The following is a 26969-nucleotide window of genomic DNA, read 5'->3' as shown; positions in this document are numbered from 1 at the left end:
GGACAGCTAGATCAGGAGTGGAAACATAGAAATGAAGATCTCAAGGAGGGTTAGCAACAGGGGAGTGGGAGGAAGAGAAGGGGGGAGAAGGTACAGAAAATAAATATCATAGACAGTAGATAGAAAATAGATGGGGGGGCAAGATTAGCATGGGAAATATAGAATCTAAAGGAATTGAGACACATGGTCATAAACTAAAGGGGGGGTGATGGTGGGGATGGGGGGGAGGGGAATGAAGGGGGGAATAGAACAACTGTAACAGCATAATCAATAAAAAAATTTTTTTTAAAATGAGGGAAGAATTGTTTTCCTATAAAGGAACTTAGAACTTCAAATTTCTACTCCCATTCCCTTTTTATGGGGCTGTTTTACCCAGCTCCTATCTTTTTTATTATTTTATGGGCATTAAGGGCAAGTTTGCTGAGAACAAGATAAACCTTCAACGGGTAGGTAATCTCTCCTCTCCTCTCCTCACTCCCAACCTGTATATAGGGAGCTGTACAATAGCACACCCTGGAAACAATCTTTGCTGACTCTGGAGATTCCAATTTCACCAAACTACTTCCTGGAACAGCAAGAGGCTGAGTGACCACACCTTGTCTGCCATTCCAACACTCCATACTCCTAAATCCCTGACGGGCTAGCCCAGCAACTACCTACAAGGAAACAAAATACCATTTAAAAATACTATATCCTCTTTTCAGGGATAAATGACACATTTTCCAGTGGTATCCTAATACCACAAGGGGCACCACGAGGTTCTGCAATAGCAGAACAAGTGGCAAACTAAGTGTTCCCTAGCTGAAAGGCTAAAACCCCACCCCTTCATTGTAAAGACCCCACCTTTCTGGAAAAGCAATGCAGTAAAATGACGAGCCTGCTTCTATTTTCATCTAGCTGCTTCCTGGTACCAGACATACTGGGGTGTGAATGCTATTCACAAGTACAAAGTCTGCCAGATTCAAGGGCACCTAAGAAAACAATGTTAGGTCCTTTATTTGGGCCACTGCTTTTCAAGTACCCTGGCTAGGTCCTATGACTTTTGTCCCCAGTTCCATCATCACCACTAATCCACTAACTGAGGAACAGAATGGAATTTGCAACATGAAAACCTCCACTGGCTATGCCTCTTGCATGAACTTGCTTTCCAACCTTACTCAGTATGTCACAGACTCTTGCCATGGACAGTGGCTAGTCCCTATTCGCTCCAAGATGAGCTGCCACTGGGCAGCCAGCACCAGGAGGCAGCAATAAGCAGCATGAGCACCTGTCTTCCCCACAGGGAGCTTTCATTCTAGAGCTGAAGATGACCTCCAATGAATCATAACTTACAAGTGGGTGCCATGAGTGGGTACAGCAGAGATCTGCCAGTTCGAGTCAGAACCAAGTGCCTTTTAAAATAAAGCTGAATGGTAAGTTGGCACTGGGATCGCAGGAGAAACTAAGGAAGGGGACCAGGGGAAGAAGTGCAGGTCAGCAACCAGAATGGCAGGAATGAAGCTGCAATGCAAGGAACAGGCAGCATTGAGGACCTAAGGGAAAGAAGGCACAAGGAGGGGGCCCTGTGGCGAGCAACCTGAAGTAAAACCACAGAGAAAGGCTGATCTTATAGTAGCTGGAGGCAAACATGTCAGACTTTTTCGTAAAAGTCACTGAAGGGTACCAAAGCAGATACTCATTTTGGAATAAGCCCTTAATATGTGTGAGCAGGGGCTGGAAATAGTTAATGGCTCTTGCATGGTCTGCAGAGAGGGGAGGTGAAAGGTGAGTATGATTTCATCTGCCGAGGCTTCGGAGGCAGAAGTGGCAGGACTCCATGGTGCACAGGAAGGTCAAAGCAACTTCCGGCATTGGCCTCACTCAAATAAACATCTGGCAATGCCATCTGCTGACAGGCAGCACAGGGAAGGAGGTAAGGGGGTGTGAATATGACAGGTCTGACATAAAGATGCCCCGCCCAACATTATAGACAGTGAGTCAATCTCCTTTATCTTAAAAAAAAATAACATAACCCTGGTTTAAAAATATCTGACAGCTTCTACTAAATTCTATTATGATTTCCAAACTCTTTGGCTTGGTGAAATACCCCAATCACAAGCATGTAGCCATCTGTCTCCCCATCTCATTTCCACAAGCTCTGCACCATGCCCCTGGAATGTAACCCTGTCTAATATCTGCATGTTTCTGCACAGCAGCTCCCTCTGATCCTCTGAGGAGATGATACAGGGTATCTATCTCCCTACTTCATTCCACAGACCCAAATATCTGTCCTCACTCTTCCTCTCCCCTCAGAGAAAAGTCCATTTCATCCTCCATCCAAGAATGGCCATGCAGCTAGCTATATCAGGGTTTCTCAGCTTTGGCACTACTGACATTTGGGGAATAATCCTTTCTTGTGTGCACTGTCTGGTGCACTACAGGGTGTCCAGCAGCATCCCTGCCAGTGCATCTCCAGTCCTGATAACCCAAAGTTTCTCCAAAATTTCCAATGACCTCTAGGAGCCAAAGTCATTGGAAGCCACTAAACTATATGATCAACAGTGATAAACACAAAGTATTATTATACCAAGAACACTGACAAATAATTCCCTCCTTATTCTAACAGAATTGGTTTTGCATATATCCTGAAATGTCCAGCTAAAAGATTATCACTAATTCACCATGATACATCTAAGCTTTGGATTCCTCATCCATTAAAAAAATGGTAATAATCTCTATATTTCCAAACCTCACAGTTCAATTGACAATAAAATGAGGCAGTAAATGTTAAAGCATTTTAGAAAGTTCAAGTTACTAACACATGGGAAGTGCTATAAGGTTTATCAACATCACCACTCATAAATGCCTTAAAATAATCTGCTAAAAGCCAAACTGACAGAACAAATAGTATTTCTCTGCATAGGAGTTTCTGAGGGGGAAAAAAAAGTGAAACAATGATTCCTACACATTCTATACTGGAATGAAAAAAATAATTACTGTTCTACCAGGGATACCTTAGCCTGTTCTCTATGACCAAATGACCACACAGTCACTGCCCAGATATAAATGCCCTTTATAAAACCTTATAAATGGTGATCTGTGAGGCGATCTTAAAATGAGAATAATTTTATCAATTTCATTTTTTAAAAATGACCTCAAACAACGTAAGTCATAAATACGATTTTCTTAAAAGGGAAAGAAAATGGCTTATTTAATTAAGGATCAGAATGTAGAAGATACTCAAGTATATGCAGTGAAAATCTTCCCTCCCATCCCTGCCCCCCCAGTCCAGTCTCCATGTCCAACAAGTTATCACATCTTACATAACCTCAGAAGTATTTTCTACAAATACGTACCTAGAAACTCTCTCTCCCCTTATATCTAAACGGTAACATTCTTTACACCGTTCTGTATGTTGCTTTTCATTAGAGTATTTAATACGTGTCCATAAAGGGCTTTTTTTTAAAGATTTTATTTATTTATCTTTAGAGGGGAAGGGAAGGAAAGAGGGAGAGAAATATCAATGTATGGTTGCCTCGTGTGTCCCCTGCTGGGAACTGGCCTGCAACCCAGGCATGTGCCCTGACTGGGAATCAAACCATGGTTGTTTGGTTCCCAGGCCCGAGCTCAATCCACTGAGCTACACCAGCCAGGGCCATAAAGGGTTTTTTAACCATAACTAATCCACGCCAAACTGACAACATTACGTTTACCATTTCTGTTGTTGTTGTTATGAGCTGACTCACGAGAACCTGTCATTTGGGGAATTCCTGGAATTCCCAAATCCCACTTGAATTTTAACAGATAATAATAACAAATGACTCTTCGAAGAGGTTACTTCAATTTATACTACCTCCAGCAATGTATGAGAATCTTAATTTCCCCTTTACTACAGTATAATCAAACTATTTTTTACATGCTTACTGATTTGAGAGATGAAGGGAGAGAGAGAGACACTGATGTGAGGGAGAAACATCAATCAGCTGCCCCTCATACATGGCCCAACCAGGGATCAAAACCACAACCCAAGGCATGTGCCCTGACCAGGAAAAGAACCCACATCCCCTTGGTATATGAGATGACACTCCAACCAACTGAGGCATCCACATTTGAGCCTGAGGCATGCAGGGCTCAAACTATTTGGAGGTCCTGTTGTCATGGACTGAATTGTATCCCCCCAAATCTGTATTTTGAAGTCCTAATCCCCAGCACCTCAAAATGTGACTATATTTGGAGATCCAGTCTTTAAAGAGGTGATTAAATTATAAAGAACCCATTAGGATGGGCCCTAATCCGATCTGACTGGTATCCTTGTAAGAAGAGATTAGGACACAGGCACACACAGAGGTTAAGACCAGTGAGGACACTCAGAGAAGATATGCAACTGCAAGCCTGAGGCCCAAGGGGAAACCAACCCTGACTTAATCTCAGACTTGTAACCTCCAGATTTCTGGGAAAATAAATTAATTTATGTTGTTTAAGCCATGCCATCTGTGGTACTTTGTTGTAACAGAAAATGAATGAGATCCACAAGTGAGAAAAAATAGTATCTCGGGGAGTTTATCCTTCTCTTATTGTAAAGTTGAACATCTTTATATATTGAAGAGTCATGCACATTTTCTGTGAACCCTCAATTAATTTCCTTTGCTTATTTTTTATTGGGTTAAAGATATTTTTTAAAAACAGGAGCTTTTAAGATATTTAGGAAATTAGCCTTCTTTTTCCTCATTTGTCTTTGGATTGTTTTGGGTACTTTTGGCTTGCAGAAATTAATGGCAACACAGCATTAATAATGATACTGTTAGGTAGAAGTTTAGGAGAAGAAGGGGTGAATGGGGATATACAGTACTTACAGAAAAAGCCCATAAACAACTGATTAACTGCTTCCACCAAGTATCTGTTTTTAACAGGATAAGAGGTAGTCTAGACCAAGATAAAAAACTGAGTTAACAGACCTCCACCTGTCCTTATGTTAAGGAAGTCACACCCTCTCTTAAAAGAGCACACACCCTGTTCTCCCAGCAAACTGATGTGTTATTCCCTCATCCCAGCCCACAAATTATATAAATCCTCAGGACCAAGAGACCAATCACCTATGCCTTTCTCGCCCACCTCAGCTAGGCCTCTTCTCTTCCTGACATATCACTAATAAACTTTGTTTACATGCTAATAGGTTTGCTGATCTGTAATTCTTTATTGGTTGTCAAGAAGAACCAAGCCTCCCACAATACCACCCTACATTTAAATGTACTCTGTTGTTTGGAACTGTTTCCTAAGAACCTAGAATTGGTCACTCAAAATGGGGGCTCCCTTTTCAGCAGGAGCTTAACAGACATCAGCAGATGACAGAAAGGTTTGAAGGAAGTAAACAAGATAGTAGATTCTGCACAGTTAACAAGAATTTTAAGTAGGAATTCTAAAATGAACTAAGTCTGCTTTGCATCTATACCGCATTCAGAGGCCTCCAAATTCATTATCTGTAACAAAAGGCTGAGCTCAAGAATTATCTACAATGCAGTAAGTCTTTTTAAAACAACATGTGGTCACAGACTTCCTTAAGAATATGGTTTTTAAAGTAGAAATACCTTTCTGTTAAGATGTGGGCATGAATACAGAATGTTGAAGGTGAGGATGGCTGGGGTGGGAGGAATGGTGGGGTAAAAATGGAAACAACTACTTGAACAACAAAAAAATGAATGAATGCATGAATGCATGAATGCATGAATGAATGAATGAATGAATGAATGAATGCATGAATGAATGAAAAGAATGTTGAGGTGGGGTTTGACTCCTGTCTATGACCCTTACCATCTCTCTGACCCTAAGACGAGTCCCTCAGTGACTCCCTGACACCACAGCCCCTTTCAACTGTATTCAAGTACAGAACACAGTTCCTGACCTCAAAAACTATTCCCCTGTCTCACTGATCCTAGAATTTCTTAAGTGATATAGAATGCTACTGTGCACACGGTGTTATTGAGTGGTAAGAAAAAAAAAAGTAATAAATACCTAGGTTCTGACTTTAAGGAACTTCACATAATGGAAAAAGTAGGCAAATAACTACAATCAGACAACTTGTGATATGGTAGGCGAAACACAATTTCATGGGTGTTGAGAGGAGAGGCCCATCTGAACTGATGAGGAGAAGGCTTAGATGAAGTGCCAGGAAAGAAGTAGTATTTGAGCTGCACCTTGAAGAACTGTGACAGACTGGCTCAGGGCTGACAAGGAATGTGTTTCTGGCATACTCATGCCAGAAAAGCAAAGTGGATGGTCAGGGAATAAACGAGTGATCCTGTTCAGCTAAAGCAACAGAGAATGATGCCAATTCATAAGGTTTCAGCTTAACTTAATAAGCAATGAAGAAATCACCAAAAGTTTTAGATAAAAGGCTAAGTAACCAGCAACTACCTACACTACAGAATGAATGGGGAGAGAAAGAGACTTGACTTGGGGTGGTGAATATACAACGCAACATGCAGATGATGTGTTACAGAACTATATACATAAAACCTATAATTTTATTAACCAATATTACCCCAATAAATTCAATTAAAAAATAAAAAGAATGAAAAGGGAGAGAAAAGTAAGAAGATCATCACAAAGCAAAGCAGAAGGTCAGAGCAAGACCTGCAGACATTCTAGAAGTGTCATTGATGAGTGTTTGCTGAGAAGACAAATCAAAACTGTCCCACTATTTTGAGCCCCAGTAAGTGAGGACTCCAGGAATACAAATGTGAAGGTCAGAAAGAGGACAACTGGGTGGACAGGGGAGGGAAAATAGAGACAGCTCTTTGCACTTTCGAAATATTATGAGACAGTCTGGCAGATACACCAGAGCAGGTAAAAATACGGTTTTGAAGTTCAGGCGACAGACTAGGATCAACATAGAGATGATAACTGATATATAGTAGAAAGTGTACAGGGAACCACTGAGGACCCTTGGGTTGGTATGAAAATTATTTAAGCTGAATACAAATATTTGAGATTCAACAGATCCTGAGAGAAGCCTTCTAGGAGCTTCCCTTATCTGACTAAAGCAGCTACTTCTAGTAAACAAGGCTGCTGAAAATCCCTCTTTGGGGGTGGGTCTACTCTCAGAAGGAAGAACAGAATAAAACCAATCATAAATTCCCCTCAGGATCTGAAAGAGGAAGCAAGACCTTTCCCATTTTTAAAAACAAACTACAATTTAGTTACGTCCTGTTTGTACTTGTAAAATCTCATTTGACTTTCCTAAAGGAATACATCTGTTCTTCCTCTCCCATTCCCCTACTAGTTAAGATATAAGCCTCTATCTTTAATCATTTAATGAGTAGGCATTCTTATAAATTTACCTGTTAATCTGTCTTTTGTCATTTTAATTTGCAGGCCCTGTAGTCAGAAAGAGAATAAAGGAAAAGTTGGGTTTTTTTCCCTGTAAGTGATATATTATAAAATTTTACCTGAAGGGGTGCCATTGGGAAAATGGAGTGAGTCAGGCTCCCTTCACCTGGAAGTCTGGTCAACTGTAACTTAGCAGTATTCATATAACCTTGAGTATGAGCCCACATGCACAGAATCAAGATCTGTACCATAATAGTTTGGCACACTGACGGCTTTGTGTGCATTTAGTATATAAGGGAGTCAGGACTTCCTGGGGTGGCTTGGGGCTCGAGTGGCTCACCCTACCCTGGAATAAAGGCATATCAGACATCTGGACAGCTCCATGAATTGTGTTCTGTCTGCCCAAATCACATGTGAACCTGCCTGGCCTTGAACAGCTGAAGGACAGGTGCTCAGAACATACAGGGGTAGGCAAAAGAGGTTTATAGTTATAAGTATACAAAACACAAGAGTTTATTCCTGTATTATTATTTATTCTTGGATTATAGATTTTGTCATGCAAACAACTATAAACCTACTTTTGCCCATCCCTGTATGCAAGCCACCCCAGGTAAATAAAGGTCAGTTCCTATCATTTTACTGATCTTCAGTGAATAAGATGGCCCCATAAGCACATGAGAACGTTAAATCCCTGTGAGTCACTTTCCCCGCTGGCTACCCTAGTTCTCAACCACATTCTGAAGGGGGTGGAAGAATAACAGTGCTGAGTCTGGTAATATTCAGGGTCAAAACTTTCACCTGGGGGAGGCTTCAGTTCCCCCAAGTGATCATTATCAAAACTAACCAACCTAATACTGGACATTGTGGTAGGAAGGAGGAGGCTAACTCTCCCACTTTCTTCCCTCATCCTCCAAACCAGACTCACATAGCAGTTGTCTATCTCTAATACTCTCTGGTAGGGAAGAAGGCTTTACATTTAAAAACAACAACAACAACATAAAAAAAGAAATTTTTGTAGAAAATCATTTCTATCAACATTGTCAGAAGCGGCTACTTCGAGTAAAGAAGAAAAACAGAGATCCAGCATAAGGTAGTTCTTTGGAAGAATTCGGCACTATGAAGCGTCCCAGGACAGATGTAGAGGCAGCAGACTGCCCCACAGAAAGCTGTAATTTGCCTAGCCGCAGCAAGAAAGTAGGTATTGTACACTTTTTAAATGTTAGGCACAGTACGAGATGCTATACATACATTATTTCCACCAGTGCTCACCACATTCCTATGTTTCAGTTGTAGTATGCACGCCCATGCTCTAGAAAAGGAGTCTAAAGAGTACGATAACTTGCCAGATCCTAGAATGCAACAGGTCCTGAAGCCTTTACTCAGCCTTACCACCTCTCACTCCATTAGCACACCACTTCTCTGCTCACCCCAAAGGAAACCTGAGCAACAGACAGGTGACAGGGGAATCATTCAGCCCATTAAACATAAGAGCACTGGGGGCAGAGGGTTTCCCAATGATAAGTAAAAGGGTAGGAAAAAGAAACCCCAGTCTTTCCTCTTCTCAGTGGCCCTAACGGGAGGACAACGGTACTGCAAGGCAAGGAAAGTCTTCCAGTGTTGGAAATAAGTACGAAATGGGAGAAAGGCTAGTATACACAAATATCAACTGAGAACAGGTTATACAAGAAAACCTGAAACAGCACAAATGGAAACAAATTAACTGAAAATTACTGGATCAAATCTGTAGCTCAAACAAAACAAACAACTACAAAAAAACACAGCACTATACATTAGCTAAAGATACTGTTGAAAGCAGTACATACACCAAAGCTACACAAAAGGCCTGAAGATTTATCCAAAGGGAAACTTACACCATTATGTACTTCTATTACCAAGTCAAATAAGAAAAATATTTGAGTGCTCAATCCAAAAGTAAAAAAGGCAAATGGAAACCTAAGGAAAGAAATCAACCTAAGGAAAGCAAAGAGAAAAATTAATAAAGATAAAGACACACGTATAATTAATAGAAAATGTTAGGGCCCCGGCTGGTGTAGCTCAGTGGATTGAGCATGGGCCTGCGAAACAAAAGATAGCGGGTTCGATTCCCAGTCAGGGCGCATGCCTAGGTTGCGGGCCAGTTCCCAGCAGGGGATGCACGAGAAGCAACCATACATTGATATTTCTCTCCCTCTCTCCTTCCCTTCCCCTCTAAAGATAAATAAATTAAATAAAAAAGAAAAAGAAAATGTTAGAAGAAAAATTTTCAAGTAATAGATAACATGCAGTTATTGTAATCAAGAAAAAAATAACAAACACATTAATATAACACTTAAAAAAGAATATTATTACAGAGAGGAAAAACTGTTAATGCAAACATATCACAATATTTTATGACAGTAAATTTGAAAATCCAGAATAAAACAGATAATTTCTTTGTAATCCATAAATTAAAATTTACTAAAAAAAGAAAAAGAACTACAGGCAGGAAAAGGTGGGTTAAGGAAACTGATCAATAAACCTCCTCTGAATACACACACACACAAAAGAATGGACAGAGAGCAAGAAGTTCAAATGATTTTTGTTCTTGAAAAATTCTGAATCTTGAAAGAACAGATTATTCTAGCAACTACCCTTACACACAGGACTTTTCATGACATCACAACACAATACTTACTTGTGGAAAAACTCCAGAAGTAGGAGGTGGAGAAGGTTCCTACTAAGGAATGGACACAACTCCTAGGAAGAGGGATGGTACTAGGGCAACCAGTGCAGTTCTATGTGCAAGGATACGGCACTGACTGGGCCCAAAGAGGATTAGTTCTACAGAAGAAAAGGGTGCTTTGGGAAATGAATGTTAGGTATGAGAGTCTCTGTATACATACATTTTTCATCTGGTTTTCCAATATCACTTGCCCTACCCCTACCAACTCTCAGGATTTGCTCATACCAGCACAGCCTGGTCTGCTTTCAGGAGGCTTGAACTCACCTCTGTATTTGCTCTACTGCATAACAGATAGCCCTGACTTTGCAGAAACCTGAAATGACAGGAAGAGAAGTCAACTCCATGGTTTCTTGCAGGAGGAACTGTTGTCTTCCAGGGGCATATTCTATCCCTTCGGACCACTGGGGCCAACTCAGATGTAAACCAGTGTTCGGAGGGAACATTCATTTAAGAAAGGGAGGGCCAAGTCCTCCACAGTACTAGGGATGGCCACATTCTCCTTCACAAAGGGTGGCCATAGGCTCCTTTAAGAAAAGAAACAGCTCCAGAATTTCTAGTGTCTTCCTCTTGGTCAGGTAGGTGGGATTCCCACCATCATTTTACATTAGTGAAAGGCAGCAACACTCCACAGATTACTAACTACCTTCCCAGAGAATAATTCATCTGATTCAATTATCCTGTCTACTTAGGTAATCTGTCTTTTCCATGTTACAAATTAAGATACCTAGACAAGGGAAAGGAAGGATACCAGCTGAGAGTCAAATCCAGATATACTGACACTGAGTCAGAAACCTAAACAAGAATTACAATAACAAAAATCATAGACGCTAAGCAATTTCTAAAGAATTCCAGTGTGGAAAATACATTCCAATGTAACTTAATTATTGTTCTTAATATTTAACTGTTTCATGAGTTTCTTTTTAGAAATCAACTCTAATCTGCCTGAAAACTATAAAGTGTTTACCTGGAATTTGAGAGATTGGAACACCCCAGTGAATCATACCCAGTTTAAGAATTCCTGTCCTAATGTCTTTTAATAAGTTGGAAATAACACCGGGCAGTCCCTAAAAAGCTCTTCTTGGGGCTTAAGTCGCAAGACTGTCTCTTCCGGTAGAGGCTGCCATATAACTGTGTGTACATGTTCATATATTTTATTGTGATGGCCACAAAGTCCAGTTAAGATTTTTCCCAAAAATAAAAGACACAACATGTTTCCACTTTCACCAATAATATTATTGATTTGGATATTCTGAGCAAGTTGTCTATCTTCCACATGTTGACTATTCTCAATTAATGTCTCCATTTGATCTCTATCAACTTCAACTGGTCTACCCCACCATAGATCATCCAGCGAGAAATCCCCAGCACAAAACTTGGCAAAACACTCAACACATTCCATCAGTCTCAGCACCTTTTCCACACACTGCATAAATCTTTTTTTCTGTGTTTCAGTTGCATTTTCACCTTTCTTGAAATAATAAAGTGTAATATGCCAAAAATGCTGCTTATTTTCTTCTACTTTCAATATTAAAATGACTACACAAAATTCACCAATTTTGAGAAATCATTTTTAAATGTACACCAACAGGACAACGATCCTAATATAATCTAACAAAACTGTTTCAAATGAAGTTAAAAACAACTAAGTGCTACTAGAGCCAGTTTATGGGGAAACTGAACAAACTTTTTGGCTAACCCAATAGTAATTAAGTCTCCCCAATGGGTAGGTATATTCCTCTCTCTTTCATCAACATAAATTTGACACAACGCAGTAATAAATCTATTAAAGGGACGGTCGTATGCTGAATGCTCATAGATATTTAGATGAATAAAAATACTGCTTAAATTTAAAGACGTTTACAAGGTTATCATAAAAATACACTCACAAATAATCTAAATCGAAGGGGAAAGAAGTAAAAAAGAGAAGCATGAAAAAAGTACCCTGGGGAAACGAGAAGCATTTTTCTTTAAGAGAAAACATCAATCAATGATTACAAACTGCTATATCAAACAAGTTCTATGCCACAAATCTTGCTGTGAAGCTAACGATATGTTCTTTCTGCAAAAGTGAACCATTTTAGTAATTACAAGATTATCTTCTGCTAGGTAAAGATCTCAGTGGTCTTTATGCAACATATGTCAGAAATATCAATCACAAAAACCATAAAACCAAGTGATTACAGAAAACTTAGCATTAATTCTTTGATAAAAACCCAGCCTAAAAAGATCAGACAAGACCAAGTCAGAGGGTGGCTGAGGGAGGAAGAATATAGACTTTATTGTGTTTTACAAACTTTTAAAGAGGTGCCTTTAGTATTATCAAACAATTTATGGAATTGGTAGGTTCACAAAAAACAAATGACGTGTTTCAAATACATGGGTGGCAAATTAATGTTTGTACTATCATTGCCATATGTGGAGTTTGGCCTAAAGGTAAATAGCTACCAAAGGAACATTTTTAATATGTGTGACTGCTGAGAGCTTGACTTACTAAGGAAATGCTTCTGCTACTTGAACCCTCTGCTTCTCTTCCAAGCCACTTTGCTAATGTTTATTTTCTGCACAGGTGTATTCTACAGTCAGATGCATGCACATGTTCTCAACTTATAATCAGACATGCAAATCCCAAGGTGCCCTTGATGCCTGTCCAGTGCTGGTATTGTGGCCTGTGCCTAGAGTAAAAGAGCAGAAAGCAGGGCCCACTGGGGCAGTGCTGCGATGCCTGCAGCGCCCGCCACCCCACCCCAGGGCATGACAGTGCAGGAGGAAGTCATTGCACTGAGCATGCTCCAGGCTACTGAGGGTGATTGGCTAAGGGAAAAGCTCCTACTCCCTTCCAATTAGGTCAGTACACTCTGGGAACACCTGTCAGTCCGGTCTGGGAAGACAGGATTGGTTGAGAGAGGCCCTACCAAAGGACATGGAAGTTGGAGCACACAGTCCACATGGGTAACTTATATAAACCGAAGGGGGAGACACCCGCTCTCTTGGTCCCTCCACCAGGACATGCGGGCCAGTGCTTTGTAGGACCAACTGGCACTGGAAGCCACACGGCAAATGGCAACTCTGAAAAGAAGGAAGCCTGAGGACCGAGAGTGGCAGGGAGAGAAGCTGAGATGCTTAAAGGGCGACTCAGAGGCCACTTGCAATTCCCAAAGATGGTATTTTTAATGGAAGAAGGAACTCTGGGTGCAGCTTGGGATTGGTCTGGCAGAGGGTGGCAGAGTTTTCTGGAGGGGATGGCTCTGAAGCAGGAGCCTGCCATCCTCCCAGATTGTATAGCTTTTGAATAAAAGACCTCTTTCCTTTTCTCACCAAACCTCTGCCTCTAGAATTTGCCTACGGGTGGCAGTGGGCAGCAGAACCCCACTTTCATTCAGTAGCACCCTCAACTGAGGCAAACCTCGGGCTCAAAGGTCAGGCAACAGAAGACTCACAGCTCAAGGATGGTAAGCAAACATGTGCTCACAACTCCACTATAAAAATCCACACCACTCCTTACATACGCCTACAAAACAGGAGACTAACTACTCCAACACCCCGCAAACCGTTCATGGTTAGTCAGCAAAGATCATGACAACATGTAACTGCTTGGCAGGATTCAATAAAGGGGCTTGGTTCTAGCAGCCCAATTTTCTTATTTTGAAACAGATGTTTTCATTTACCCAAATGCCTAAAGTCATGCATGCTGTGCTACATATACCACAAGACAAGAGAAAGTCTATTCACCTCACTGGGAATCAGGCTTGTCTTTAAATACATACCAACCAGCTTATTACATAATCTAGGTAAAGCCTTGTGATATCATGTATAATACCATGTTTTAGAAGCTTACTCAAATATAAAAGTTTTAGGGGGAAAAAGCATTTGGCATAATTAGTTATCGTAACTAAATATAGCAGCTGAGTGCCTCCAGCTGGTATAGCTCAGTTGGTTGGGCATCGTCCAGCAAACCAAAGGGTAGACAGTTCAATTCCCAGTTGGGGTGCATGCCTGGGTTGTGAGTTCTGTCCCAGGTCAGGGTGCACACAGAAGGCACTAAAATAAAAAATAAATATATCAGCTATATTGGCTACTGCAGACAGAGGTTTAAATATACAGAACATGTACAATATACTGAGAAAAAGGGACCCAGAAATACAGTTAATACATAATTTAAACTACGTAACAGCCAGAAAACAGAGTTGAGTTTCTTTCTAAAGTAAAATATTTAGCCTAATTGAAATTTTAATTCATTCAACTCTCTGGGTAGAAAAACATAAAATGGAACTGCCAAGTATCTTCAGGGATTTTCAATTATACTAGGACAGCTTGCTCAGGAGAAAGGCATCCGCAGTCCCTATCCTCAGAAACATTTCAAAGCAGATCTTTTACATTATCTTTGGCAAGGAACCTACAATTTTTTCCCATGACTGATTGTAAAATGAAATGTATTCCCATGTGATTTCAAAGAAAGATCTACTTGCATATTTGTTTAGTCCATCCTCAAAAAAAAGTGAAGTGGTTCTGCTTTCACGCACAATCACCCTGTTGTCTCTGATACCATGGGTTCCATGTATTTTTTCTATTTTTCCCAGAAACATACAAACAGATTCTTGCAGAGTAAAAATCACTCCCTAAGAAAACAGATGCACTGCTCCCTCTCCCCGAAGCTGCAGCTGTTCAGGCCAATGGGGAATGCAGCAGATGACTTCCAAATGGTAGAGGAAGACTTGGGAGGGTGCTGCCACTGTTGTTCCAACCGAGAACCCATTTGGGTTAAATGGCTGCACAGATGTGTGCAGGGAGCACCTATTTTAATGCAGGGAAATGATGACTCTGCTAGCTAAGGGACAGCAAGCACACTCTCAAGCCCTGAAGACATCCTCTCTCAAATCTGGAATCAACAAGTATGAGCTCTAAGCCTTGACAAGGCAGCAAAAGTGGAAGAGATCATGGTTAAAATCCTTGCTTAAATCACAAGCATAAAGCTTTTGTTTACTTATGTTTAGTGCTCAGAGAAAGGAAATTCTCAGAGAAAACAAGAAGTCTGCACTGTCATGTGAGACAGAAGACATGAGGCTACTCTACTGTGCAAAGGAAAAGCTATCCCAGCAGTGCTGCAGGACCAGCGACAGGCTGTTGCTGCCAGTTAGTTGTCTGCATGACCAGAAACCAATGAGTAAAACAAGTCAGCATCTATCAGATGGGCTCTGCCCTGAGTCATCCATCATCATCAGTAGTCTCCTCTGGATGTAGGATAAATAATTTGGTCCCTCTTAAAGAATGCTGTAACTCCTCCTCCACAAATTAAAAAAAAAAAAAAAAAAAACATCTGGGAAATTATTGCTCAAAGGAGGTTTCAAAGAGCTATGCATCTGATCATGTTTATTAAAGTGTGCATAAACTTCTTTTCAGGGACTCTACTTACTACAACATACCCAAGTCCTTAAATAGAATCATAAACCCCAAACCCATTTTCTTTAGAGAGTAGGAGATTAATTAAAGCCAATACATAGTGAAAATAGAAATAAGAAGCATGGAAACAAGACAGCTATTTGGAAGTAACCTTGAAATCAAAATAAGCCAGAAACCTTAAAACACACACATACACTGAAAGAATTACAAAACAGATGATAATGTGAGCAAATTATATTTTCTGGCACACAGTCCAGTCTCCCTTCCAAGTTTTAATATACTTAACAGTCTAAAAAGTTTAGGCAAGCATTTCTAGAAGCAACAGGCATATTCCAGACTCCTCCTAACTCCACCAGACAAATTCTAGGGCCAGGGAAGCAAGCAGGTCAGGCGTGGAAGCCTTCCTTACCTGCCAGCCCTAATCCTTGCCATCGCCATCGCCTCAGCCCACAGAGCCCTCCCTCCCAACAGCCAGTCTGCTTCCTTCCTCCCTTCCTCCCTTCCTCCCTTCCTTCCTTCCTTCCACAGGTTTCTCTGCTCATAGCCACCTCCTGGGAGATTCCCTGACCACTGCAGCCCCTACAGCACCTATCAGAGTTAGATCCACCGTGTGTTTTTATGTATTACATTGTGATCTCCCACTTTGAGGACAGTCAACAAAATTCTTTTTGGACTATTGCTTTTTCCCACACCTGCCCAATCAATGAAAGTAAAATGCCAAATGTTTTCTGCCCACTTATTCTACTTTCCATGCCACAAAAACAGTGGTGATGCCCTGCAAATTTATGGAAGCTAAAACCCATTTTTCCCAGTCTCACACTGTACACCTCAATTATGTGCCATGGTCTTTGAGCAACTTAACTGAATTAAGTGTTCCAGATATACGGGTGGGGGTCCTGCTGCAAAGCTCACAAAGGCCACTCTGCCTACAAAACGGCTAGGCCCCTGCTGACCTTTGCCTCTAAATTCTTCAGACCACCCAAACCCTCGCCCTCATCTTCCACCTGGAGAAAAGGAGACTTTTTCCTCTCATCCCTAGAGTAGAGGTGAGTGGATAACAAGATATGTAAAGAGACTGGCACTACAATGGACCCAAGAAGGACAGGTAATCTCCATCCCTCAATTACACCAGCAAGAAAAAGCAAGGGGAACAAGCTAGCTGCACAGAGGTGGACAGCTGAGAGTAACCTCACGAAGTACCCAGCACCCCAAACCCCCTGCTTGGTAGGTGGTGTGACACAACCTGTAGGGCTATCACTCTTCTTCCACACTGCCTCTCCCTCAAAGGGACAGGAGGGATCACCTGCTTCAGTGAATCTGCCTGTACTCCCCACCTGGAGAGCACGGGAGGAGCAACACTACAGAAAGGAGAGGGAAAGCAGGATGTAAGGAGCACTAAGGCATCCATCCTAGACAGCAGCTTGTAAAGAATGTTCTGGTAGCTGCCTCCAGATTATCTCCTACAGACCACTGGTTGATCCCATAAGGGCCTTCAAAATGGCTCCTAGGAAAATAGTTTTAAATAAAGGCCTCCAAAGGTGCACTCTTACAAAGCACTGACACAATTCTAAGGTACCTTCAATGCATGGCCTATGACAGATTCAGAACCAAGGAATTTAAATCAGGTCACTCATAAACACCCCCAGGTCCACTGCCTAGAGATCCCAGCTCGGGGTAGCACAATGGATATGTAGCTTTCAAAGCCCTATGTGTCCCTGTTTTCAGTTACTACCTCTGGAGTAAATTAAGGCACCTTCTAATCAATCCCTTTGTAATGGGAACTTCTGACTTACAGAGACCCAGCTGATCAATCAGAGATTTCACTGCTTTGGGCATGTTGATTGTGAAGTTCTCAGGAGAGCTGTCTGGCAGATGCTTCCATAACTGAATCTTTTTTAGAGCGGGTCCCAGTCTGGGGCTAAGATTTGAAAGCTCAGGCAGTAGTTAAAAGATCAGCCTAGATGAGCATGCAAAAACACAAGCAGGAAGAACAAGCTAACCACCAACAGTAACCAAAGTAAAGAATGGCGAACAGAGACACTAGAAATTCTGATCAGAGAAAGGCGATAATGCTCCCCAGACATGGGGGCAAGGTCATCACTGCTCTGCCCACTGCTGCACTCCACAAAGCCAACAAAGTAGGTTATTAACACTCAAATATCCACTAAATAAAACAAAAAGTGAACCACACTCATCTGAGGCAGAGGAAATCTTACCTATATCCTTAGAAAAAAATTAAAACAGACAAAAAAAATTTAGGGTAATATGGTATTAATCAGAATCCTCTCAAACCCCGAAAATTTCTGTTCACTAAAATTTTAACCTACTGTAGGTTTCAGCTCATGATTTTATGTAACATTAGTTTCCTAAGAAACAGAACGTGCCCAAATATTTCACACTTTATTTTCTCTCAAGTTCTGCAATATCACTCAGAAAATCATTCACTGAAAAATAAAACTGCTTAATACATTAATATTTTACTTCAGTAGTTACCTTTTATTTACTGCTTCATGATCTTTGTTAATTCATCCAGTTTTTAAAATCACCAAGATTTTAAGTAATGCTTTTCAAAAGATAGCAAAATAGCAGGAGACCAGCAGAAAGCTATTACTTATAGCTAACTTGACATCTCCAGACTTACTAGGTTCTTAACCATATGGAGTTTCCTAAGGCTAATCTTCCCAAGCATGCTGACTAAAGAACTACTTCAAAAGAGACCTGCCAGGGACTTGGTATAGAATTAATGAAATTCACCATTAAAAAAGAAGAGTTACAAAATGGAGGGTCCAAAAATAAAATACAATCAGGAAATGCTGCATATGTGCCTCCCTTAGAGAGTCTCAAACACTCTGAGAATACAATAATAGAAACCTGCTACACCAAACACATCCAGAATTTTATCAGGTAGCACCTTCTAACATCTCCAAGAATGGGAGTCCTCCAGAAGAGCCCGCTCAAACCTACTTATGGAGCTATCCATCAGCTAGAAGCTGTCTAGCTCACCAGTCAATCAGAAACCCTTCATTATCTCCTCTCACACCTCACCCCACTCCATGCCCTCCCCATCCATACCACCACCACCACCATGGAGCCCAATTATGTGCGTGTGATGAGATTGAGCATGCAAAGGTTGGGTAGGCCTGACATACATAATACAGTATGAATGGGATCAGTAGCAAATTTCATTATTCAAGAGACTCATGAGAACAATAGGGGACACATTTTTAAATTACATGTCTAGACTTTGAAAGTCAAAAGTCACAGATCTCTATATTCTCAAGTGCCTACACCTTTTCTTATTACATATGAGTACAACAGATATATCCATGTCAGGCTAGCCAACACATTGTTCTTCTAGAAACCACCTTGTCATTTAAGTTACTGCTTAAACTTTGAAATGAGAATACAGGGGAAAAAAAGAAACCATAATAGAGGGTTTTAACAATATTTATATCACATTATTCATACCTATTATGTGTGGTTTGAAACTCCTGAGCCTCTAAGTCACTGAAGTGACTAAAAACATTTCTGTTTTCAGAATCTGAATTAGGTGAATTAGGGTTCACTTGCACAGCCTCACAGGCCCACGTGGTCGGCCAAGAACAGAGCAACCCCAGGCTAGAGCCACACAGAATCTGCACACTACTTGCTCTCATTTCCTGGGGTCACTGAGGCTGTACACAGACACAGCCAGGGAGAGCAATGGTGGGGGCAGGGGGGGTGTTACTAGGAACAGTCAAGAGAGGCAAGTAGAGAAATGGGACAGCAAACAGACTGACACCCACCTATGTCAACATTTCAGAGGAAAAAAATTTTAAGTGAAATTCCTTTTTTTAAGATTTAGGAACAGAAAACCATGCTATCTGTTTAATAAACTCTGAAAACTGGTGCATGTATAGAATTGCCTCGTCTGATCAAATACAATTCAAACTAAAGTTATCTGACACTGAACAACACTCATGTACAACTCCTATGGTGGGACAAGTACAATAAGCAATCACCTAAATGACAGCTTCCTTACACGGCCCAAAGTTCCAGTTTGGCTTTCCTTTCTCCTTCCTTCAGTTCAGTGTCTTTACTAAGAAATTTCCCTGATATGTCTCCTTTTCTTTTAAAGTTTTTAAAAAGATTAATTTTTTTTTAGAGAGAGGGGAAGGGAGGGATAAAGAGGGAGAGAAATGTCAATGTGTGGTTCCCTCTTATGTGTCCCCTACTGGGGACCTGGCCCACAACCCAGGCATGTACCCTGACTGGGAACTGAATCAGTGACCCTTTGGTTCACAGACTTGCACTCAATCCACTGAGCCAGAACAGCCAGGGTCCTTACAGCAATCTCTTAAATCTCCCCCACCTTCTTGATCCAGGCTTCTCCCAGAGTCTCCAACACCAATCAAGGCTATTTTCTTTTAACTGCTCTCTTGGCTTTCTACTCCTAAGTCAGTGCTAGAGCAACTCCAAGAAAAGGATCCAAGAGTCCTGCCTCCCCCATCCTGCCCTGGATGGGTGCTACCTCCTGTTCTCCAAGCACACCTTTGTGCCCTGCCAGAGCACTTATTCAGGTAATGACTACTGGTTGTTTTTTGTTTGTTGTGTGTGTGTGTGTTTGTTTTGTCTCTTTCCCTCACTACACCAAAGAAGTTATGCGTACAGGGCCCAAACCTGCATTCCTATCCCAAGGCTGAGCAGCAGGGCTCTGAAAGCTCAGGAATCAGGAATCAGGGAGCCACAGCAAGGAAGAAGATACGGATCTGCTGCCAAGTCTCAGAGCCCTAGAAACTGGGTCTTAGGATCAAGAAAGAGTATGACCTTCAGACACAAACACAGAAATGATTTCAATACAGCTGTAACGCACTATTGGAGGGAGATGGTGGCCCTGGTAATCCCAAGTACTTTCTTCACATATGTGAAATCACATTAACAATTTTTTAAAAGCAAATATTGTGAGAATTACCTGTGGGGGATGATACTTCGGATCCCAGGTAACTAAGGTTCACATACCTCATGTTGAGCATATTGGAAATATTTTCTGAGCATGTTTTCCTCAGTAGTTAAATGTGTTCTATGGGCTCCAGTCCTAAACCAGATAAGAGATGCCAATTTATCAAATAAGAGACTCAACTTTTAAAAAGTTAAAGATGGACACAACTCTGCACGCTTGTATTTCCAGTGTAGGTTTAAGGTACCCAATAATTATTTGCTCAAAGAAGAAAGCAAAAAGGCAGAGACTAAGAACATGTCCCTCTTATTGATAGCTATTTCAATGGACCAGTCCTAATTTCCCAATTACACAATGGAGAAGGAAACATGATTAAAACCAGAAAAGGCAGTATCAAACTTACTACATTACTAAACCAAGATGTGAAGCTAGAATTAAATTCACTTAATAACCTTTTGATAAACACCTGCTAACATATATGGAAGTTCACTGTGGCTACCTTCCATTAAAGCTGCTGCCTCCTTGTTCACACACAGCCCATAAAAGGACAAGCAAGAAATTGCACATGGCTTGATGTGCCTCTTAGAAAGTAAACATAATAGTAAGAGATCTGAAAAGTTAAAGAACATGTAAGAACCAGGAGATAATCTTCCTAACACATTCTGCAGTAGCCAGAGCCTTACAAGAACACAGCTGCTAAGTGTGCCCATGAGCTGAGAAAGGAGATCCTGACAACAGTCATAAAGATGATCTTAATGGGTTAGAAGAATAAAAGGCAAAAAAAAAAGATTAACAATGAACATTTTTCTTTTTTGTAAAATGGCTTCAACTTGTTGTAAGGAAATGTTCACAGTGAGGTTACTAAAAGAGCAATGAATCTCAGCAACCAAAGACAACAGGCAGCGAGCACCACAGCACCTCTGGCAGCCTATCGCTTACTCTATAGAAAAGAGCCTTGCAAAAAAACACTGACTTCTTAAACCACCAACAGCTCCCAGGTCCTGCAATATCTGAACACACTCACTCTCCTCATTAGTGTCAAAATGGCAAATGTAACCTCTACTAAATTTAAAAAGATCATACTCAGGTTAAAATCAATTTTAGCAGCCATTCTTAAACTCCTAAAGTTTTACATTAAAACAGTAGAAGTAAAGGTTCACTCCCAGGGATTTTCCCAAGGAGATAAGTTAATATTTCTCCTCTTTTCAATACTGTAACCTAAGCTTGTCATTAAAGCAAAATTTTAGATGGTATTGCTCCAGATCTTGACCTAGGGAAGGCATATCAGACCAGAATCATCTCTCCAGAAAGTGGATTGTGACTCTGGACAAGCTTGATTGTTGTTGGCAGAGATTCTGTTTCCTTCTACTGTATTGCTTTATTCTTAAAGATACATATATAGAGATATAGACACAGATATATACAGATACAGAGATATAAAGATATATATCAATCAGAACAAATTAGAGTTTCCTAGCATATTTTTGCTGTTGAAACTGTTTTTAATTACAAGTTAAGGTTACAATATTAAAAGAGGATAAATTTTAACACAATTTAAACAACTAAACACATTAACTTCTGATACATATATTTCTTTAAGAATAAAGCAATACAGTAGAAGGAAACAGAATCTCTGCCAACAATAAACTTGTCCAGGGTCACAATCCACTTTCTAGAAAGATGATTCTGGTCTAGTATATGTTCCCTAGGTCAAGATCTGGAGCAATACCTTCTAAAAAGTTCAGAGCTTGGTCTCTAAAATTCAAGCACATTAGCATCAGACTCAGGCAGGAGTACCCACCATAGTAATTAAGGCAAATCCATCAACAGTTTATCTCCTAATACAAGCAAGAAGAGAAAGAAACTCTCTGCAACTTAACCTCAAATGCCACCAGTGGCCAGAATTAAGCTCCATGTACAATGACAGACACAAAGCCATAAAGGATTGACCATAAGTTCAAGACCACCATGTCAACCAGAAGAAAGCTGCCACAGCAATCTTTCACTGCACTCATTCCTAAGCCCCAAGGAAAAAGGGGTACTTGTCATCTAAGGAGCCAGAACCCTAGCCTTGGCTGGAAACAAGAGAAAAAGCCTCAGGTTCTTTGACCTCATGTGCATAAGGTATGGATGGAAGCAGGGCTCAAGACTGATGAGGAAGATGCATGCCTGTCTGGATGACACTGACAGAGCAGCTTACCTCCATGGAAGTCTGTCGATATCAGGGTCATGTGCCCACTGTCCATTGGACTGCCATCCCTTTCAGGAGAGGGAAACACTGATGGGAACCAAAGGATCTTCTAAAGGCAAGTTCTTACTGCAAGCTGGCCCAAAGGTCCCTGCAATCAAAGAAATCATTGTGGTTTGGCATTTGGCATATTTATGCCCTTTCTTTTAGGGACAAGTCTGAAAGACTTCTGAATAAACTTTAACTTTCAAAAAGAAAGCATCCAGAAATACGAACTACCTAGGTATAAAAGAGACAAGACAAAGGCAGGAAGCCTCATGCTACAACTCGACAGAAAGTCAGCATAATAGCATATCCTTCCCAAAGAGGAGGAATAAATCAATTGTTACCTTTAAATAACCAATGCCTTTCTACCAAACATTTCAACACAAGCCTACTCATCACACCGGTTTAAAATACGTGATCCATGACGACTCCAAAATCCACATGCCACCCTATGCCAACCAGCCTTGGTTAGAAGTAAAAAAGGCTTGTACGTAAATGAAAAATATAGGTCATTAACTTCTGTAAACGCTGGTCTATAATCAACCTGGCCATTGACCTATCTCCACTGATTCCACTGATAAATACAAAGAACAGTCATTAGAGCTGATCAAAACATAACAAATTACAAAAGCAATTTCATACTACATCAACCAAAAAGCATAAAAATTCAGAAAACTAAGTACCCCACCCAGTGTAACAATGGTTGTTGTTTTTAGCAATTCAATCTGCCATAAGCCAATAGGCACCCAATGCCAAAACACTGATACTTCCCAAATGACTGCAGAGTTAGCAAAGCTCTTTGTGTATATTTCTATTATATCACCTCATAATTTCCTTTCTAAAAAAAAAAATCCTCTTTCCTTCAAGCAAAGAAATACCTAAGATATTTCATCCTTGCCACCACAGTAATGCAAATAATAAATCGGAATACTCTTTTTTATAGTTATCTGTGCATCACACATAGAAAGAAAGGAAGAAGGAAAAAATAATCTCATAATGAGGGACAATGTGTTTTAAAAGTTTGATTCAATATATCTTTTGGATATCCAGTCAAAGAGGATGGAGAAAAGGTATCGACAAATTAATTTACTCCTTTTAAAATGAATCAGCATAATAGGGACCAAAACACTCCCAAACAGACCAATGAACCCTTTAGGTTTGGTAGGTTTTCAAAAGGGAAACGTCTAAAGCCCTTCTTCACCCTTCACCCACTCCTGAAATGACCAGGAACTAACTCCACATCATTCTATCCCCTTCAGATCCCAACAGTTCTCAGTTGTAAGATAAAAAAGCAGTATTATCACCAAGGACCTGCCCTATGATATAAGGGTGAAGAACAAACACAAGCTGTCAGGAAAACCTCCTTTCTTCAGAAAGCAAGTTTGCTAATAAGTAACTGGACTGGCTATAAGGAGAAGGAAAGTCATCTTAGCCAGATTGTTTTATGGGCCACCACAGAACCATCCACAGGTGAAAAAGGAGGCATGCTGACAAAGAAAGATACAAGACCACAAAACCATAATGATTCTTGGAGGAGACTAGGTATACAAAGGAGCTGGAGGGACAAGGGCCACCCTGCATGGCAGCTGAAGCAGCTCTCCATTTTCCAGAGTGCAAGAGTCCAATTTCGCAGCAACACAGTTAAGATTTTTCAGGCATTGGCTAGGTGTCTGTATCTATCTCACAGTGGGCCATAGCTACTGGAACAAATTCTAATGCAAATCCATTCATTTAAGATATAAGAGCTACAGAGTAAACATCACCTATGCAATGAAAATTAAATAAAACTATTTATACATGGTAGGCAAGAATTTCCTCTGTTGAACTACCCAAGAAGTTAATGAAAATTCAACAGCCTCTGATTCAAAGCAAATGTGAAATGGTGATCGTGGGCTAAAAGCCTACAGATCCATTGTCTGGCTAATTTGCTCAAGTTTCCAGTGGATCCCAACAGTCACAGGCACAGGGGATGCTCACAGGTAAACAGATGCCCAATTACACAGAAGGATGGTGGTATCGAGCAGACATTCAAAAAATGGACATGTCAAAGGCAAAACCTACCAGAACTCCTCGTCAGAGGTGCTGATGGTTGATCCACTCAACTAACACCTCCACCTTTCTCTCTCTCCTGACTTCGTGACTCTGGAGAAGTTCCACTGACCCTTCTCCCAGGTCTGGAGATAATTCCTATCTGGTGGGAGCCAATGAGGTGGCCCCAAAAACCAAGCCAGGGTCTGACTAAGGCATCAGTCTGCAATGGGTTCTAATGAATTAAATATTAGGAAAGTGGTCTAGTGAGGCTTCTGAGAAAGGTTTCTGGAACCTGACGAAGCAAATTCTTCCAGAGGGAAAAAAAAAAAGGTTCCTTTTCTGTCCACAGGTAAAGCCTATAAAGAAAAAAGAAACCTGTATTCTCAATGACACTTTATCACCGGCTGTACTGCAACCTGGAACTACCCCTCTTTGGGAATATTTTGCTATGTAAGGACACACCCTTATTGTTTAAACCTTCCAAGTTGGTACTTTTTCTTAACAATTAAAACATCCTTAGTGGTAATTTTCTCTGAAAGCAACCTTCAGTGTGCTGATCTCTGCTGATGCCCTTTCTCTCAAGATGATCCTACAGATCAGCAGGTTTTCACCCTTGACCTCACACAGAATCATCTGGGAAGCTTTTAAAACTCCCCACCATCTATGCCACAAATGAAAACTGGAATCTCAAGGCAGGATCAGGCCTCAGGAGTTTTTAACCTTCCCAAGTGATGCCAAGATCCCACTCCTGCAGGTGATCAATCATTCCCCTTAAGGAGAGAAAAGATGCAAGGGTAATGCACCCCTTCCTCAGAACTAAATGGTTTTGGTTTCGCTCAAGTAAAATGGGCCCAGCTACTGCCTAAGACATCTGAAATATACTCTGTAGAAAGGGGAACAAGCCATCACAGAGAAGAAATCCAGTGAGGCAAAGAGGGGAGAAATATCTGATAAGACAACAGTCAAGTGCAGGGAAGTCAATGGTAAACCATGATCAAGGAACCTCCAGCACTGAACTCCAGCTTACCTACCAACCCTGTGTCACTAGGAAAATATTAATCCACTCAACTTCTCCTGCTTTGGTTTTCTAATATAGAGAATAAAAAGTATGGGCCAGGTGCCTCCAAGTTCCTTTCCTCTTCTAATAATCTATGGTTTTAATTTCTCTGACTGTGCTCAAGAAATACTTTAGTAATAGCAAGCTAAGCCAAATCAGAGACTGACAAAACTGAAAAAACAAACATGTCCAATCTCAATATTTTGCAGATGAGGACACAGGCCTCATTCATACTACCTGTAGTATGAATTCATACTACAAAACATGTCAAAACATCTAAGTGTAAAAAGCTTCTATAAAACAGAAAATACAATGGAAACGTCACAAAAAAATATGAATAACTCAACAAAGTAGAAAATGCTAAGGGCTAAGAATATGAGATGTTTAAACTTAATATTAATAGTAGAAATGCAAATAAGCATAATAAAATCCTTTATTACACCTAAGAGAGTGGGAAAAAGTGAACAAGAAAGGAAACCATTCAGAAAATAAAAAAGCAACCTAAGGAATGGGGAAAATAAATGCAAATCGTATATCTGATAAGGGGCTAACATCCAAAATATAAAAAGAATTAAAACAGCAAAAAAAGCAAACAATTCAAAATAAAAATGGGAAGATATGAATAGACATTTTTCCAAAGAAGACATATAGACACATGAAAATATGCTCAACACCACCAATCATCAGGAAAATGCAAGTCAAAATCACAATGACCTATCTCCGCACATCTGTTAGAATGGCTATTATCAAAAAGAAAACAAGTGTTGAGGACGTGGAGAAAAGGGAACCCTTCCGTACTTTTGGTTGGGAACACAAACTGTGGAAAACACTATGGAAAATGGCATGGAGATTCCTCAAAAAACTAAAAGCAGAATTAACATATGACATACCAATTCCACTTCTGAGTCTTTATTCAAAGAAAATAAAAACAGTAATTCGAACAGTAACTCCATGTTCACCGCAGCATTATGTACAATAGCCAAGATATGGAAGCAACCTAAATAAATGTCCATCGACAAACAAATAAATGAATAAAGAAACTGTGATACACACATATATATGAGTATTATTTGGCCATAACAACAAAAAAACAAAATCCTACCATTTGTGACAACATGAATGGACCTTTAGGTCATTATGCTGAGTGAAATAAGTTAGTAAAAGACAAATACCATAGTATCTCTCTCATATGTGGAATCTAAACCTAAAAAAAAAAATACATACAGAAAACAGACATATGATTGAAAGAGGCAGGTGGAAGGGAATGAATGGACTGGATTTGGGGGTT

At 40.5% G+C, this 26969-nt stretch overlaps 1 protein-coding gene across 6 annotated transcripts in view; it reads right to left on the bottom strand.

Annotated features, from left to right (window-relative positions):
* Positions 1-26969, bottom strand: part of STK24 (serine/threonine kinase 24) — a 136698-nt gene that overhangs the window by 38423 nt on the left and 71306 nt on the right. The window contains exons 2-3 of one of the 6 annotated variants that reach the window (XM_037138148.2): positions 22561-22699; positions 20423-20498 (exon numbers count right to left, since the gene is read on the bottom strand). The exons of 3 other annotated variants lie outside the window; for them this stretch is intronic. In XM_037138148.2, coding sequence (XP_036994043.1) covers positions 20423-20458 — 36 coding nt within the window. In that variant the 5' untranslated portion in view covers positions 20459-20498; positions 22561-22699. The remainder of the gene's footprint in view (positions 1-20422; positions 20499-22560; positions 22700-26969) is intronic. 2 more of the 6 variants (XM_037138150.2, XM_037138149.2) reach the window with 2 other exon arrangements.

Source organism: Artibeus jamaicensis, unplaced genomic scaffold (assembly GCF_021234435.1).
Source record: "Artibeus jamaicensis isolate MK-2021 breed Jamaican fruit bat unplaced genomic scaffold, CSHL_Jam_final contig_410, whole genome shotgun sequence".
Lineage (NCBI taxonomy): Eukaryota > Metazoa > Chordata > Mammalia > Chiroptera > Phyllostomidae > Artibeus > Artibeus jamaicensis.
The sequence above is the reverse complement of the archived record's forward strand: the minus strand, read 5'-3'. Positions and strand labels throughout refer to the sequence as shown.